The sequence below is a fragment of the Microtus oregoni genome, unplaced genomic scaffold (genome assembly GCF_018167655.1).
Source record: "Microtus oregoni isolate MIOR12 unplaced genomic scaffold, Mior012 000007F_ref0000211, whole genome shotgun sequence".
In the NCBI taxonomy this organism is placed as follows: domain Eukaryota; kingdom Metazoa; phylum Chordata; class Mammalia; order Rodentia; family Cricetidae; genus Microtus; species Microtus oregoni.
The window spans coordinates 55,452,676-55,471,717 of record NW_024543066.1 but is presented as its reverse complement, the minus strand read 5'-3'; the positions used below and the strand labels follow the sequence as shown (position 1 = coordinate 55,471,717).

The 19,042-nt window shown below is 39.6% G+C and overlaps 2 protein-coding genes across 2 annotated transcripts; both read right to left on the bottom strand.

Moving 5' to 3' along the window:
* Positions 1-2,441: 2,441 nt before the first annotated feature.
* Positions 2,442-2,687, bottom strand: LOC121450437 (small proline-rich protein 2D-like). The gene has a single exon (XM_041655317.1). It carries the CDS (start codon positions 2,685-2,687, stop codon positions 2,442-2,444), a length of 246 nt encoding a protein of 81 aa, XP_041511251.1.
* A 15,027-nt stretch (positions 2,688-17,714) lies between these two features.
* LOC121450436 (small proline-rich protein 2D-like) lies at positions 17,715-17,960 on the bottom strand. Its single transcript, XM_041655316.1, has one exon. It carries the CDS (start codon positions 17,958-17,960, stop codon positions 17,715-17,717), a length of 246 nt encoding a protein of 81 aa, XP_041511250.1.
* Between the last annotated feature and the right edge of the window lie 1,082 nt (positions 17,961-19,042).

Here is a 19,042-nt window from a genome sequence, read left to right as displayed (position 1 = left end):
GACAGACAACATGGAGAAATCTAAGAGGTGCTCACGAACAATTCATGTCTATTGGCCAGCCCTCATGATACTGTAAGGTGCTATGTACACTGCTGAAGTAGGAAAGTACTCACCAGCCTTACCCAGTTCTGAACACTGCAACTTACAACAGTGACTGGCTTGACAAGATATGACCACTGGTGTGACAGTGGCACAAACGAATGGGTGCAACCAACCACTTTCTGTTTGGATTTAAGGTTCTTCTCTGAGACAAAATGCATACCTAGCACCATTAAAGGGGAGAGACTCTGTAGCTAGGTAGGACATAGACCCTCAAGGATTATCCAATCAATGTTATTATTCTGCTAAATGAACAAATCAACCCAGCAATTCCTAATAAGATTGCCACAGTAATATCACTATATCTCGTTTCTCATCAGAGGAGTTTCTCCTTGCAGTGAATACGTAACACAGAGACTCAAAATTGATAAATGGTGCAAAGAATGAGAAATTTGTGTAAGTTCAACATTATGTCACAGAAGAAGTAGAAACTGTTTTATTCATATAATCAGACTATTAAACATTTGAACACATAACTATTGACACAGCATGCACAGTCATGAGAAAGCTCAAACCAGACCAAATGCATCACGCAAGAGAGGGAAAGAATGAAAGGCTACCAATTGAACTCCATTGGCAGTTGACAACTTCTGAAAGGGTTGTTATGTCAACCTTGATATATTGACTAAAATCCCAGGAGGACCTACTGTCTAGGGCAGTGAGACTACAAAACCAGAAGTGGTGGGGCAAGGGGAAGCTAATAGAAAAGTAATCTAGGTTGTATGGGAAGAGAAGAAAAGACACAGTGTGTGGATAAGGACATTGCTGGTAAGGAACTGAGTCAATATCGTTAAAATACATTGAATAAAATTCTCAGGTAGGCAGTTCTAGCTGGTGTAATAGCTTGTAGTGGTTGAGGTAATGATGGTGGTATTGTTGATGATACTGAAATGTTGCACATGGAAGAGGATGCAGGAGAGAGGGTCATAGAAATGATGTGCTTCAGTCACTTCTAAATTAGCAGGTGCTTAGTGCTAATTATGTGCCTCATATTGTGTCAGTCAAATGGCATGCATTAGCTCAATTGTGACCAAAGACAAGACTTTGGCAAACAGGAGTTTCCACAAGTAAAATTAGCAAGAAAATATTTAATATATTTAGCCATTACAGAACAGAAAACCAAGCCTCCACCAGAAGAGCATTCAACCCATGAAAGGATGAGGACCATTAAAATAGTAATAAGTCCTGGCACAGGAGTGGAGGAAAAAGAACACAAACTCTAAAGTTGAGAGACGAGACTAACCCATCAAATATGAAAATCAGTATGGGGTTTCCTCCAAAGAAATAGCACTAAAGTAGAATGATCATATGATTCAGCACCATCAGTTGGGTTTTTAACAATAAAAGTCACATACAGCATAGAATAGAGATGCCTGCATATCAATCTCTATTTCAGAACTACTCCTAATATGCAAGGTAAATTAGTCAGTACAGCTGCACACCAGAAGTGGATGGGATAAGAATGTGGCACTTGGGTGGACTAGAGGAATGATAAAACAATGATATCATGTCCTCTGCAGGCAAATAATAGCAACTGCATATCATCATGTTCAGGGAAAAAAAATCTAGTCTCAAATACAAGGTTGGCACTGATGTTTCAAATATTAAAGGAGAAAAAGACAATATTAAAATAAAGGAAATATTAAAGGAGGAAAAGATGTAGATGTGTAACTATTACATTAGATGAAGGGGACAAATGAGGGAAAAATACATGGGGTATGGGAGATATTTGTGCTAAGTGATGCATGCATGTCTGAATACCACATGATCTTCTTAAAATGGCATGTGTTAACAAGAAACTTGTATTTGTGTGAAATGAAACTCTTTCTCTAGGCAATCTTTGTTATGACCCAAAATACAGTAAAAATCTGCTTACAACAGGATGACCCCTGCATCAAAGAATAAATAATGTAACAGGAGCATATCGGGAAGGTCATAGAGTGAGTTATAGAACAAAAAAATAACTCATGACTACTAACAATCATATTGTACTTTATTCAGGAAATGAAGGCACAGTGACAACAACACAAACAAGGAAACTGAGAGTTTTGGAAACATCCTCTGAGTGCACAGGGTGGAAAGATGCTGCTCATCACTGAGCATCTGGGACACTGAGTTGGTGTGGAAGGGTCATTCTCAGCCACCCCTTGACATCAGAAGAAGAACAATCTCAGGAGAATGCCCTCCCTATCAGGGGTCATCACAGACTCATGGAGTGTGAAGGCTGGAGAGGATTCTTCTGCATCCATGACAGGTTTTGAAGCAAAGACGGAAGTGTTTCTATGGAAGAATGAGAGACAGATTTTCTCCTCTTCTCTTGATCCTGGTTACTGCTGAAGCACTCACTTGCTCTTGGGTGGGCACTTCTGCTGGCAGGGTGAAGGAGGTTTCACAGGAGGGCATTTCTGCTGGCATGGCTGAGGGGGACATGGCTCTGGGCACTTTGAGGGAGGACAAGGCTCAGGGCACTTTGGGGTAGGACAAGGTTCTGGGCATTTTGGGGGAGGACAAGGCTCTGGGCACTTTGTGGGTGGGCACACAGGAGGAGGCTGGCAGGGCTGCTTGCACTGCTGCTCTTGGTAAGACATCGTGCTGAAGGTTCAGATCTGAAAGACATTACAAGAGAGAGTTAGAGGATAATCCATAGAGAGAGAGGAGAGTCAGAGACATGGAACAACACATCTACTTCTCTCTCCACACATGTACCTATTCCTCAACTCCTGGTTTAGGACAGCCTGGCTTCTCCTTTTCTTTCAGCAATCTATGGTACTAGCTTTGGGATGTAACCTTCATTTTATGACTCCTTCCAGGAAATAAATACTTTATTTTAGCAAAATAAGTAGGGCTTTTTTCACACAGAAATTCCTTTGAGGCAGACAACCTCAAGTTCTAGAACCCTGTGCAAAATTTAAGAGCACATCCCTTTCTCCCTTGTTACTTGTGACATCCCAGCATCTTGTCTGGGGTTGCAGAATAAAGGACAGCTCAGGAAAGTTCCAGAGTCTGATATCTTCTAAGGTATAGGGCTCTGAAAAGGACATCAAAAGATGCATATGAAAGAAAAAATATTCTGTTCAACCTCCTACTAAATAAAAGGAAAAGCCACCTTTCATAGTGGACCATTGTAACCATTGCTATATTTCTGATTGCTAAGTTGTCGTTGTTCATCCCAGAAATACAACTGGACTCAACACACTTAATCCCTCAAAACTGACTGGAACACATAAGCACACCATAAAGACAGACCAACCCAAGAAACACTCACCAGGTTCTCCAAACTCAGAGTCCAGGTCTTGAGCACCAGGAGTCTGCAGTCACACAGTCAAGGGCCTCTTTATAGGACTGGCTGCCCCACCCAGAGGGAGTAGAGCTGTGATTGAAGGCAGGTCCAAGAATTTCCCAACCAAAATGCAAATCCATGTATGACTGTCTGACTGGGACTCTACAAAATAGGAAATATTCTGTTCCTGGACACCATCGCTGTGAGCCCTGTGACTCAGTGGGCCCTCCTGTCTTTTCAGTTTCAGCAAGACCTCCCCGGTTATCTCAGTTGTCTTTCTTGACTGAAGACATCCATTGTATTTCTTTCTTTGTTACACCACTCTGTGTCCTGTTTGCCCTGCTTCTGCTCACTGATATTCTTTGGTGCACTGTCATATTCATATTCCTGTTTTCTAGGTATTATTCATCTGTGTGCTGAAAGCAGGACAGTATTACAGGGAACCTCAGCTGTGCTCTCAGCCACATCTTTGACAAACCTCTTCCCAGAAACAGGTAGGGATTCCTGCCTACGTTTAATTCCTTTCTGTAACCATGGAAAATCTAATATGCTGTTCATAGGGGACTCTGCTGAGTTTGGGCCATAATTTGACCCTCTTCTGGAGCGCCATCTCAAATAACATATTTGTGGTATATATATTTAGATTCCCCTCTAATGATAACTATAAAACTGCTTATCATGAAGATAGAGGAACTAAAATCACACTTGTCCTAAGTTAGCATGCTCTTGTTTGGATAGTTAAAATGAAGGCTTACAATCTCTCACGTTCTCTTGTGTAAGGCACTGTTGAGCCCACCTTGGCTGTGATACACACCTAGTTGAGTTTTTATTAGAATTCTCAAAGCATATCATATACTGAATCCTTAATATACAACACATGTGCTCGTTCTTGCAAATGTACACAGGCAGACACTCATGGATGCACACTCACACACACAAACACACAGAGAAACACACACAATATCAGTCTTACATTTTTACCTGCCACATAACTACATATATCATGTCTTGATTTTCTAATATTTGTTAATGATATATTTCTGCATGAAAACTGGCAGAATTAATTAAAAGTTTGGTGTTTGTTGTTGTTGGTTGACTTTATAACACTTTGAAGGAGGCCTAGGGTCTGGGCACTTTGGAGGAGGACACAGCTCAGAGCATGTTGAGGGTGGAAAAGGCTCAGGGCACTTAGGGGGAGGACAAGGCTCAGGACAATTTGTGGGTGGGCACACAGTCGGAGGCTGGGAGGGCAGCTTGCACTGCTGCTCTTGGTAAGACATCATGCTGAAATCTAGGGATCTGAAAGACACCATGTGACATTTGCCACAAGAGGTGTTTCCCCACAAAGAAAGGAACTCCAGTTAATGAAATATTACAACTCTTCCTTACTCCCCATTCCTACTCCAGACTTCCTGTATTTCCCTTCCATGTCACCCTTTTGTTTCATTAGCCCAGAAAAGCAAACTTTTTCTTCACATTTTCTGTAAGAAAACATCTTTCTTCCAAAGGACAGAATACTGATACTTGCAGAAAAGGCACTGTGCATTTTAAGTAGTGACATACTGGTTGTCTCAGTGATGACAGTAACCTCTGTCATTGCTATCACTTGTGATGTTCCAGGAACTTGGTTGAAGTATAAAAGAACACCCAGATCAATTCAAGAATCTATAACCTCCTTAAAAGAAGACCAAAGGAGTTCAGAAAAGAGGAAGGTATTTTCTTCGGTCCTGGAAAGCTGAGTTGTAGTTGGAGGAGAAAGAATAAACTGAGGAACATGAAGCAAAGCCATTAACGAGTCCCAGCTGTGCTCTGGGAAGCACACGGGCACTGAATCCACCTGGGTGGAACATGTCAGCTTCCTGTGACTGACAGTGCTTTTGACAGTAAGGAAGGATTTGGCTGAGAATGCTATTGTCCATGTCCCTGAAGGGGAAGAGTCATCAGTTCTACACCTGAGGCCAGGAGTCAAGAGTTGCACCACCAGTGGGTGGCTCATGAAGGTTAGGACACAGCCCATAGGGCCAGATCAGTAGGAGACTCACCGCTCTCCAAGTTTGCATACCACACCTAAGAATGATCTCAGGGAAACTCTGTGATCGTCATACAAGGTAGAAATAGGCTCACATTTCTTGGCTACCACAGTAAACAAGGGCATGTATATGGGAGAACTAGCGCCACTATTCTTCTGTACCTTGCTATTTATTAAATAAGATAAAATATCCAGGATTCTCTCCATTGATTTTGACAGCAGCTGAACTAGCTTTCATTCAACATAAAAGAAAGTGTGCAACCCTTTCCCTGCATCTTTACTAGCCTGGAGTGTCATTTCTTTTATTGATCTTGGTCATTCTGACTGAAGTAAGACAAAATCTCTGAATAGTATTTTTTTTTTATTTCCTGGCTGGCTAAGGATTTTAACACATCTAAGAGTTCTCAGCCATTTGTCTTTCATTTTCTACAAACATGCATTTCAGTTCTATAATTCATTGCTTTGAAATAGACTCATTTGTTTTCTTGCTGTTCCTTTTGCTAGGAAGGCAGAGAAAGGAGGATCCTGGGCAGTGGTAAATTGTGAAACTTGAACCTTTGTGATGCTTCAGGCTGTTATGAGAACACATCTAGAAAAAAACCACATTCTTTGATTTGAAACAGGAAGATTATCATCCCTGGCCACGATGAGAGGACTACCAACTAAGGTTGGTAATTACATCATCTCTCTAGTATTTTAATTATGAAACTATCATTTAGCCCGCCCATGCCCAATGTCCCCTGGAGCCAGTAGGCAAGAAAAGACAGCCCATGCGTGCCCAACCACCACCAGAGCCAGCTGGCAAAGAAGTCCCACCCACTGGCACACAACCTCCCCCATAGCTAGCAGGCAAGGAAATCCTGCCTGCATATGCCCAACCTCAGCCTGCCTGCTGAGCGACATTTATTTTGACCTGAACCATGGCCCCAACTCAACCATCTGGATGGAGCCTGGAAGGTTGATCAGTGGAGACACAACCCCAACTACACCAATTACAGAAAAGATTTGTAGACAACAAGGTAAGAACACACTGAACAGCAAAAAAAAAAAAAAAAGCAACACATCACCACCAAAAACCAAAGGAGCAACAGCAGGAAGACTTGAAAACCACAACACAGGTGAAGCAGAAGGAGATAACATAAAAAATGACTATAAGAAATGACAAAGAAGTGGAGGAAAAGACAAACAATATATTGGAAGAAATCAACAAATCCCTAAAGAAAACCAAGAAAAGGCAACCAAACAGATGAAAGAAATGATTCAAGACTTTATAATCAAAATAGAGACAATAAAGAAAACACAAACCAAGGAAATTCTAGTGATGTGGGAGTGTCATATATAAATCTGTTGATTTCATTGGTTAAGCAATAAAGAAACTGCTTGACCCTCATAGGTTAAAACATAGGTAGGAGGAGTAAACAGAACAGAATGCTGGGAGAAAGAAGCTGAGTCAAGGAGTCACCATGATTCTCCCACTCCAGGCAGATGCAGGTTAAGATCATTCGTGGTAAGCCAGCTCGTGGGCTACACACATTATTAGAAATGGGCTAGTCCAGGTACGAGAGTTAGCCGAGAAAAAGCTAGATATAATGGGCCAAGCAGTGTTTAAAAGAATACAGTTTCCATGTAATTATTTAGGGTAAAGCTAGCCGTGCAGGCGGCCAGGTGCTGGGGACGCAGCCCCGCCGCTCATATTACAACATTCTGGAAATGATAATTATGGGTAAACCATCAGGAACCACAATTGCAAGCATAAACAGTGGAACAAAAGAGATGAAAGAAATAATCTGAGGCATTGAAGATATGATAGAGGAAACAGACTAATTGATAAATAAAATGTTAAATCTAACAAAAGCTTAACACAAAATATCCAGGAAATATGGGACACCGTGAAAAGACCAAATCTAAAATAATAGGGATAAAATAAGTCCAAGTCAAGGCACAGACAATATAGTCAACAAAATCATAGAAGAAAACTTTCCCAACCAAAGAAAAGTATGCTTATGAAGGTACCAGATGCTTACAGAACACAAAACAGACAGAACCCAAAAAAAAAGTCCCCTCACCACATAAAAATCATACAGAATAAAGAAAGAATAATAAGAGTGGCAAAAAAAAAGACCAAGGAACATATAAAGGCAGACCTCTTAGAATGACGGCTAAATTCTCTGTGGAAAAAATGAAAGCCAGAAGGGCTTGGTCAAGCGTTATGCAGACATTAAGAGACCACGGATAATATGTCCAGAAAACTTTTCAGTGACCATAGATGAAGAAACGAAGACATTCCATGACAGAAACAGATTTAAACAATACCTAGTTCAAACCCAGACATGCACAAAGTACTAGAAGGAAAACTCCAACCCACAGAAGTCAGCTGCACCCACAAAACACACACAGAATAAATAATCTCACAGCAGCAAACCCCCCCCCAAAGGGAAAAGCACACACAATAACATTACCTAAAATGAAAACTAAAATGACAGGAACTACCAATCACTGGTCATTAATATCCCTTAATATAAATGGACTCAACTCACCTATAAAAAGACTCAGGCTTAGAATTTGGATACAAAAACAGAATCCATCCTTCTGCTGAATACAAGAAACACACCTCAGTCTCAAAGACAGACAGGTTGGGAAAAAATTCCCAATTAAACTGACCAAAGAAACAAGCTGGGGTATCTATTCATTATAAAATAGACTTCAAACTAAGATCAATCAAAAGAGACCAAGAAAAACATTTTCACATTTAAACAGGAAAAAAAGCCACCAAGAAGAAACATCAATACTGAACACATATCCCCCAAATACAAGGGCACCCTTGTATTAAATCACACATTAAGCCCCACATACTAACAGTGGGAGACTTCAACACTCTACTCTCACCACTGGAAAAATCTGCCAGATAGAAACTTAACAGAGAAATGAGGGAATTGATAAATGTTATGATACAAATGGACTTAACAAACATCTATAGAACATTCCATCCAAACACAAAAGAATATAGCTTCTTCTCAGCACTCCCACTGAATCTTCTTAAAAACTGACCACATACTCAGTAACAAAGCAAACCTCAACAGAAACAAAAAATTAGAATAACTCCATGTATCTTATCGGATCACCACGCCTTAAAGCTAGAATTCAACCACAACTCTAATTTCAGAGCCCACAAACACATGGAAATTGAATAATGCTCACTTGAATCACTGATGTGTCAAGGAAAAAAAGAAAGAAACTAAAGACTTCCTTAGATTCAATTAAAATGAACACACAACATACCCAAGCTTATAGGACACAATGAAAGCAGTGTTAATAGGAAAGTTCATAGCTTTAAATTCCTATATTTAAAAAAACTGGAAAAAATCTCACACTAGTGAGTTAACAGAATACCTGAAAGTTTTAGAACAAAAAGAAGCAAACTCTCCCAAGAGGACTAGACAACAAGAAATAATCAAATTGAGAGCTAAAATCAACAAAATAGAAACAAAGAAAACAATACAAAGAACAAATGAGATTTATTTATTATATAAATTATATATTTATTATATAAAATCAACAAAACACATAAATCTTTACTCAACCTAACCAAAAAGCAGAGAGAAGATATTCAAATGAAGTATATCAGAAATGAAGAGAGAGACACAACAACAGAGAAATCCAGAGACTCATTAGGTCATACTTCAAAAGCCTGTACACCACAAAATTTAAAAAAATTTAAGGAAATGGACAACTTTCTGGATAAATGTCACTTGCCAAATTTAAATCAAGACTAGATAAACAAATTAAATAGAACTATAATGGCTAAGGAAATAGAAGCAGTCATCATAAGTCTCCCAACCAAGAAAGACTGGGACCAGATGGTTTCAGTGCAGAATTTTACAAGATTTTTAAAGAACTAACACCAATACTCCCCAAGCTGTTCCACACAATAAAAACAGAAGGAATATTGCTAAACTCTTTTTAGAGGTGGCAATTACCCTGATAGCCAAACCACACAATGACACAACTAAGAAAGAGAATTACAGACCAGTCTCACTCATGAACATTGATGCAAAAATATTCAATAAAATACTGGCAAGCCAAATCTAAACACACATCAGAAAAATCAACTACCATGACTAAGTAGTCATCATCCCAGAGTTGCAGAGATGGTTCAGCATACGAAAATCTGTCAAGGTAAACTCCTATATAAACGAACTGAAAGAAAAAAAAACACATGATCATTTCATTAGATTTTGAAAAAGGCTTTCACAAAATTTAACACCCGTGCATGAAAAAAGTCTTGGAGAGAGCAGGGATACAAGAAACATATCTAATCATAATAAAAGCAATATACAGCAAACCAACAGCCAACATTAAACTAAGGAAAGAGAAATTCAAAGTTCTCCCACTGAAATCAGGAACAAGACAAGGTTGTCCACTCTCTTCATATCTATTCAATATAGTCCTTGAAGTTCTAGCTAGAGCAATAAGAAAACAACAAAATGAAATCAAGGGATACAAATCAAAAAAGAAGGAATCAAACTCTCACTATTTGCAGACGATATGATAGTATACTTAAGTGACCCCAAAAATTCTACCAGAGAATTCCTATAACTTGAAAACACCTCAGTGATGTATCAGGATACAAGATTAACTCAGAAAAATATCAGTATCCCTCCTTTATACTGATGATAAATGGGCTAAAAATAAATCAGAGAAACATCACCCTTTACAGTATCTGCAAAGAACATATAATATTTTGGGGTAATGCTAACCAAGCAAGTGAAAAATTTATATGACGAGAACATTTAAACTTTGAAGAAAGAAAGTGAAGAAAACACCAGAAAATGGAAAGATCTCCCATGCTGTTCAGTAGGTAGAATTAGTATAGTTAAAAAAAAAATAGAATCTTTCCAAAAGCAAGCTACAGATTCAATGCAATGCCCATCAAAAACCCAGCAAAATTCTTCCCAGACCTCGAAAGAACAATAATCAACTTCACATGGAAAAAAAACCCAGGATAGAAAAACAAATCCTGTACAAAAAAAAATTCTGGAGGCATCACAATCCCAAACTTGAAACTCTACTGTAGAGCTATAGTAATGAAAACAGCCTGGTATTATCATAAAAACAGAAAAGAGGAAGAATAGAATTAAATTGAAGAACAGGAAATCAATCCACACACCTATGAACACCTGGTTTCTGACAAAGAAGCTAAAAATATAAATTAGAAAAAAGAAAGCGTCTTCAAAAAAATGATGCTGGCATAACTAGATATCCACATGTAGAAGAATGCAAACGATCCATCTCTATAGCCATGTACAAAACTCAAGTCCAAATGGATCAAAGACCTCAACATTAAACCAACCACACTGAACCTCACAAAAGAGAAAGTGTAAAGAATACTTGAACACATTGGTAAATAACACCACTTCCTGAATATAACTGCAGTAGTACAGACACTGAGAGCAACAATTAATAAATGGGACATTCTGAGAGAGAGAAGCTTCTGTAAATCATAGGACACAGTCAGTAAGACAAAAAGGCAGCCTAATGAAAGAGAAAAGATCTTTACCAACCCCACATCACACAGAGAACTGATCTCCAAAACATATTAAGAACTCAAGAAATTAGATATCAAAATTCCAAATAACCCAATTTAGAAATGGGGTACAGAGGTAAACAGAGAATTCTCAACATAAGAATCTCAAATGGCCAAAAGACACTTAAGGAAAAGTTCAACATCCTTAGCCATCAGAGAAATGCAAATCAAAATGACTCTTAGATATCACCTTATGCCAGTCAAAACGGCTAAGATCGAAAGCACCAATGATAACTTATGCTAGGAGAGGATGTGGAGTAAGGGGACCACTTCTCCATTGCTGGTGGTAATTCAAACTTGTACAACCACTCTGAAAATCAGTATGGCGGTTTTTCAGAAAATTGGGAATCACCATACCCCAGGACCAAGCAATACCACTCTTGGGCATGTACCAAAAAAGATAATCATACCACAAGGACATTTCTTCAACTATGTTCATAGCAGTATTGTTTATTTGTAGTAGCCAGAACGTAAAGACAACCTAGATGCTCCTCAACCAAAGAATAGATAAAGAAAAAATGGCACATTTAAATATTGGGGCACTAGCAGTGGTAAAAAAAAAAATGACATCTTGAAATTTGCATGCAAATAGATCGAATTAGGAAAAAAATATCCTCAGTGAAGTAACCCAGACCCAGAAAGATGAACATGGTATGTACTCACTCTTAAATGAAAACTATCTGTAAACAAAGAATACTGAGCCTATAGTTTCTGACCATAGAAAAGCTAAGTAACAAGATGCACCCTAAGAAAAAATTACATATATCCACCTAGAAAGGAAAAATAGACTAGATAACCTGAGAAAATTGTGAGCATAGGGTGGGGAGAGAAGGGAGGGTGGAAGGGGAAAAGCAGGGAAGAAGGCGAGAGGGGAGAACTTGAGGAAATGGAGTAGTTAAGATAGAGGAAGGACAGAGATGAAAGCAAGGGAGAAGATAATTTGATTGAGGGAGTCATTATGGGGCTAGCAAGAAACCTGGCACTAGAGAAATTCCCAGGATTCCTCAAGGATGACCACAGCTAAGACCCTAAGCAATAGAGGAAAGGATGCCCAAACTGGCCTTGCCCTGTAGTCAGATTGATGACTATCTTTTTTTTTTTTTTTTTTGATTTTCGAGGCAGGGTTTCTCCATCTCTTTTGGTTCCTGTCCTGGAACTAGCTCTTGTAGACCAGGCTGGCCTCGAACTCACAGAGATCCGCCTGCCTCTGCCTCCCGAGTGCTGGGATTAAACGTTATCATAGAACCTTCATCCAGCAACTGATGGAAACAGAGTCAGAGAACCACAGTGGAGCACTACGCTGAACTCCCAAGGTCAATTGAAGAGTGGGAAGAGTGAGAATATAAGCAAAGACGTCAAGACTGTGATGGGAATATCCACTGAAGCGGTTTACCTGAGCTAATGGGAGCTCACCAACTCTAGCCAGACAGTGAAGGAACCAGCATAAGGCCAAACTAGTCTCTCTGAATGTTGGTGACAGATGTATGGCTGAGGCATATTGCAGGGTCACTGGTTGTGGCATCAAGATTCATCCCTACTGATTTTACTGGATTTTTGGAAACCTATTGTCTTTGGATGGATACCTTGCTCAGCCTAGATATAGTAGGAAGACATTAGACCTTCCCCAAAACAATATGCCTTACCCTCTCTGAGGAATGAATGGGATTGGTGGGAGGAGTAGGTGGAGGGAATGGGAAGAGGGGAGGGAGTGGCAACTGGGATTGGTATAAAATGAAAAAAAAAAGTTTGTTTTCATTTTTAAAAATAAAATATGCATTTAAAATGTAAAAAAAAATATTAAGTGTTTGTTCTATGTGAGTACAGTGGATCAGGGTGATGACTCTCTATCAACAATTATTTAATAGCATGATGAAATCTTTCACCTTTTACAATGTATAGGTGAATTATATTATTTTTAAAACAGAGGCTTCTTACAATGCCAATTTGGCACCAGCTGAAACTCAGGCCAGGCTTTCCTTCCACAGAAGCTCCATGACGAGCAGTCACAGATGAACAGGGCACGCAGTGCTGGTTCTCAAGTGTGAACCTTCAAGACCAGAGACAAGGAAGATGTGTGCACAGACACGGATACACACACAATTGTCCTTTTAGGAGTCATCTATCATTGAGTTTCATGTTTGGTTCTCTTAGTTTTATAATCTTTTAAGGTCAAATGACTCTGAGTTCAACCTGCATATTTTTATCCTAATTTTCTATGGGATTTTATGAATCAAATGACAGGCCTGAACATGAAGTTCTAACATTTTTCTATTTCTTCATTTGATTTAATATTTACTAGGATATAATCTGAGCCATTAAAAAAGTCCCTGAAAAGTCAAGATTCTATATTAACAAGTAAAAGAAATAATAACAAGCAACAGGAGGATCCGTGCAGGTCTCAAATTCTTAGGCTGGGATGTACTTCCCACATACTTCTAAAGTTATCAATATTTTATTGTTTTTTATATAATGTTGGTGATTCTGGAGATAATAGACATTAAAATGGTGATGAACACGGTCTCTTAGTTGGGTAATAATAGACAAGCTGGCAACGATAGTGAAGGGAGGCAGAGGTAGCTGGTTGATAACTTATAGTGGTTATAATAATGATGGTCATATTGGTTCTGGGGATGTGGATATTGCAGATGGAAGTGGTTTGATAGTGAGGGCTGTGAAAAATGTGCATCAGTAGCTTCTAAATTATCACTTCCTCAGAAAGCCTACAAACTCATGGAAACTGAACAGTCAACTACTGAACCACATCTGGATCAAGGAAGAAATTAAGAAAGAAATTAAAGTCTTCCTGGAATTCAATGAAAATAAAGAAACAACATACTCGAACTTATGGGACACCATGAAAGCAGTCCTAAGAGGAAAGTTCATAGCACTAAGTGCCCACTTAAAGAAAACAGAGAAAGCACATATTGGAGACTTAGCAGCCTACCTGAAAGCTCTAGAAAAAAAAGAAGCAGACTCACCTAGGAGAAGTAGAAGACTGGAAATAATCAAACTGAGGGCTGAAATCAACAAAATAGAAACACAGAAAACAAAGCAAAGAATCAATGAAACAAAAAAGCTGGCTCCTGGAGAAAATCAAGAAGATTGATAAACCCCTATCCAAACTAATCAAACGGCAGAGAGAGAATACGCAAATTAATAAGATCAGAAATGAAAAGGAGGACATAACCACAGACACAGAGGAAATTCAAAGAATCATTAGATCTTACTACAAAAGCCTGTATGCCACAAAACTGGAAAATGTAAAAGAAATGGACACGTTTTTAGATAAATACCATATACCAAAGTTAAACCAGGACCAGGTAAACAATCTAAATAGACCTGTTAGTCGCAAAGAATTAGAAGCTGTTATCAAAAACCTCCCTACCAAAAAAAAGCCCAGGACCAGATGGTTTCAATGCGGAATTCTACCAGAACTTCCAAGAAGACCTAATACCTATACGCCTTAATGTATTTCACAATATAGAAACAGAAGAGTCATTGCCAAATTCCTTTTATGAAGCTACAGTCACTCTGATACCAAAACCACACAAAGACTCAACCAAGAAAGAGAATTACAGGCCAATCTCACTCATGAACATCGATGCAAAAATCCTCAACACAATACTGGCAAACCATATCCAAGAACACATTAGAAAAATTATCCATTATGATCAAGTAGGCTTCATCCCAGAAATGCAGGGCTGGTTGAACATACGCAAATCTATCAATGTAATCCATCATATATATAAACTGAAAGAAAAAAACCATATGATCATTTCATTAGATGCTGAAAAAGCATTTGACAAAATTCAACATCCCTTTATGATAAAAGTCTTGGAGAGAATAGGGATACAAGGGTCATACCTAAATATAATAAAAGCTATTTACAGCAAGCCGACAGGTAACATCAAATTAAACGGAGAGAAACTTAAAGCCATCCCACTAAACTCAGGAACACGACAAGGCTGTCCACTCTCGCCATACCTCTTCAATATAGTACTTGAAGTTCTAGCAATAGCAATAAGACAACATAAGGGGATTAAGGGGATCAAGGGGATTTGAATTGGAAAGGAAGAAGTTAAACTTTCGTTATTTGCAGATGATATGATAGTGTACATAAGCGACCCCCAAAACTCCACCAAAGAACTTTTACAGCTGATAAACAGCTTTAGTAATGTGGCAGGATACAAGATCAACTCAAAAAATCAGTCGCCCTCTTATACACAAAGGATATGGAAGCAGAGAGGGAAATCAGAGAAGCTTCACCATTCACGATAGCCACAAACAGCATAAAATATCTGGGGGAAAATCTAACCAAGGAAGTGAAAGATCAATTTGACAAGAACTTTAAGGCATTGAAGAAAGAAATTGAAGAGGATACCAAAAAATGGATGGACCTCCCTTGCTTTTGGATTGGGAGGATCAACATAGTAAAAATGGCAATTCTACCAAAGGCAATTTATACATTTAGTGCAATCCCCATCAAGATCCCATCAAAATTCTTCACAGATCTTGAGAGGACAATAATCAACTTTATATGGAAAAACAAAAACCCCAGGATAGCCAAAACAATCCTATACAATAAAGGATCTTCTGGAGGCATTACCATCCCTGACTTCAATCTCTATTACAGAGCTACAGTAATGAAAACAGTGTGGTAATGGCATAAAAACAGAGAAGTCAACCAATGGAATAGTATAGAAGACCCGGATTTTAACCCACAAACCTATGAACACCTCATTTTCGATAAACGAGCTAAAAGTATACAATGGAAGAAAGAAAGCATCTTCAACAAATGGCCCTGGCACAACTGGATGTCAACCTGTAGAAGAATGAAAATAGACCCATAACTATCACCATGCACAAAACTCAAGTCCAAATGGACCAAAGACCTCAATATCAATCTGAACACACTGAACCTGATAGAAGAGAAAGTGGGAAGTACACTACAACATATGGGCACAGGAGATCACTTCCTAGGTATAACCCCAGCAGCAAAGACATTAAGGGAAACATTGAATAAATGGGACCTACTGAAACTGAGAAGCTTCTGTAAAGCAAAGGACACTGTCACTAAAACAAAAAGGCAACCGATTGACTGGGAGAAGATCTTCACCAACCCCGCAACAGACAAAGGTCTGATCTCCAAAATATATAAAGAACTCAAGAAACTATACTTTAAAATGCTAATTAACCCAATTAAAAAATGGGGCACTGAACTGAGCAAAGAATTTTCAACAGAAGAAGTTCAAATGGCCAAAAGACACTTAAGGTCATGCTCAACCTCCTTAGCGATCGGGGAAATACAAATCAAAACAAATTTGAGATATCATCTCACACCTGTCAGAATGGCTAAAATCAAAAACACCAATGATAGCCTTTGCTGGAGAGGTTGTGGAGGAAGGGGTACCCTCATCCATTGCTGGTGGGAATGCAAACTTGTGCAACCACTGTGGAAGTCAGTGTTTCGGTTTCTCAGGAAATTCGGGATCAACCTACCCCTGGACCCAGCAATGCCACTCCTGGGAATATACCCAAGAGATGCCTGATCATATGACAAGGGCATTTGTTCAACTATGTTCATAGCAGCATTATTTGTAATAGCCAGAACCTGGAAACAACCTAAATGTCCTTCAATGGAAGAATGGATGAAGGAAGTGTGGAATATATACACATTAGAGTACTACTCGGCGGTAAAAAAACAATGACTTCGTGAATTTTGCATGCAAATGGATGGAAATAGAAAACACTATCCTGAGTGAGGTAACCCAGACCCAAAAAGATGAGCATGGGATGTTCTCACTCATAATTGGTTTCTAGCCATAAATAAAGGTCAGTGAGTCTATAATTTGATATCCTAAAGAAGCTAAATAAGAAGGTGAACCCAAAGAAAAACATATAGCTATCCTCCTGGTTATGGGAAGCAGACAAGATTGCCAGGCAAAAAAATTGGGATCTTGGGGGTGAGGTGGATGGGGGGTAAGGGGAGATGGGGAGAGAAAAGTGAGAAGGGGAGGATGTTTCAAATATTGAAGAAGGAAAAGATAACAAGGATAGGTTGATGACAAAGGGGAAGTGAGGGGAAAACACATGGAGTATGGGGGGGGGATATTTGGGCTAAGTGCCACATGCATATCTGAATACCACATAATCGCCTTAAAATAACATGTGCTAACAAACAGCTTGTAGTTGTACAAAAGGAAACTCTGTCTCTCAAGCAAACCAACACTAAGAAATCTATGTTATTGCCCAAAATCCAGTCAACATCTGATTACAATGGGATGACCCGGGCATTAATGATAAAAAGCAATAACAGGAGCATATCAGTAAGGTCATAGAGTCAGTTTTAGACGAAAAAAAACTAATGAGTACAAACAGCCATATTGTACTTTATTCAGGAAATGAAGCCACAGTGACAACCACACAAGCAACGAAACTGGGAGTTCTGGAAACATCCTCTGAGTGCACAGGGTGGGAAGATGCTGCTCATCACTGAGCATCTGGAACACTGAACCAGTGAGGAAGGACCATGCTCAGCTGCCCCTTGACAGCAGAAACAGATCAACCTCAGGGGAAATCCTTTGCAGAAACATTAAGAGAGAAGGGTGGACAAGATTCTCTTGCATCCATGACAGGCTTTGAAGTGCGTTGGAAGTGTTACTGTGGAAGTATGAAAGACAAATTCACACCTCTTCTCTTGATCCTGATGACTGTTAAAGCACTCACTTGTTCTTGGGTGGGCACTTCTGCTGGCAGGGTGAAGGAGGTTGCACAGGAGGGCATTTTTGCTGGCATGGCTGAGGGGGACATGGCTCTGGGCACTTTGAGGGAGGACAAGGCTCAGGGCACTTTGGGGTAGGACAAGGTTCTGGGCATTTTGGGGGAGGACAAGGCTCTGGGCACTTTGTGGGTGGGCACACAGGAGGAGGCTGGCAGGGCTGTTTGCACTGCTGCTCTTGGTAAGACATTGTGCTGAAAGCTCAGGATCTGAAAGACATTACATGACAGTGTTAGGGGATGATCATCACAGAGAAGAGAGGTGGAACATGGAGCGTCACAACCATTTCCTCCCCACACATTCACATCTCCCCAAGTCCTGTTTTAGGATATGCTCACTTTCCCCTTTCCTGTCAGCAATCTGTGGTAGTAGCCTTGGGAACTCCCCATTGTTTGATGCTTTTTTCCAGGAGAAAATATCTGTTCCAAGGAAACAAAAGTGTTTCACAGAGAAACATCTTCAATACAGGAAGTCTCAAGAACTGATGCCCTGAGCACCCTCAGAACAAATCCCTGACTCTCCTGTCACTGTGACATCCCAGCAGGTTGTCTGGGTGACAGAGTAAAGAACAGCTCGGGAAAACCAGGTCCTAATACCTGCTACGTCATAGGACTACGAATAAACACCAAAGATGCACATGAAAGAGAAATACACTGTGTTCAATTGCATACTAAAAAAAAGGAAAAAAACATCACACACAGACCCTAAAACTTGACTGAAGCATATAAGGAGATCATAAGAAAGACCAACTCAAGATATAACACTCACCAGGTCTCCAAAGTAGTCTAGGACTTGAGTACAAGGAGTCTGCAGTCATGCATCCAAGGACCTCTTTATAGTGCTGACTGCCCCGCCCAGAGGGAGTAGAGCTGACTGACAGGGGCAGGTCCAAGAATTTCCCAAACAAAATGCAAATACATGCTTGACTCTCTTGACTGGGACTCTACATCATGTGAAATATCCTGTGTCTGGACGTCATCACTGTAGAGTGCTGTGACTCAGTGGGCCCTCCTGTCTCTTTGGTTTCAGCCAGAGTTCCCTGGTTGTCTAAGTTGTCTTTCTTGATTGAAGACAGTATTTCTTTTCGCTGTTACATCTCTCTTGTGTCCTGTTTGTTCTATCTCAGCTCACTGATAATCTTTGGTGCACTGGCCCATTTATATTCCTGCTTTTAGGCAAAATTTGCGTGTGTGCTGAAAGAAGGACAAAATTAAAGGGGACATCAGCTGTGCTTTCCAGCTTCATCTTTGATAAACCTGTTTTGGAGACAGG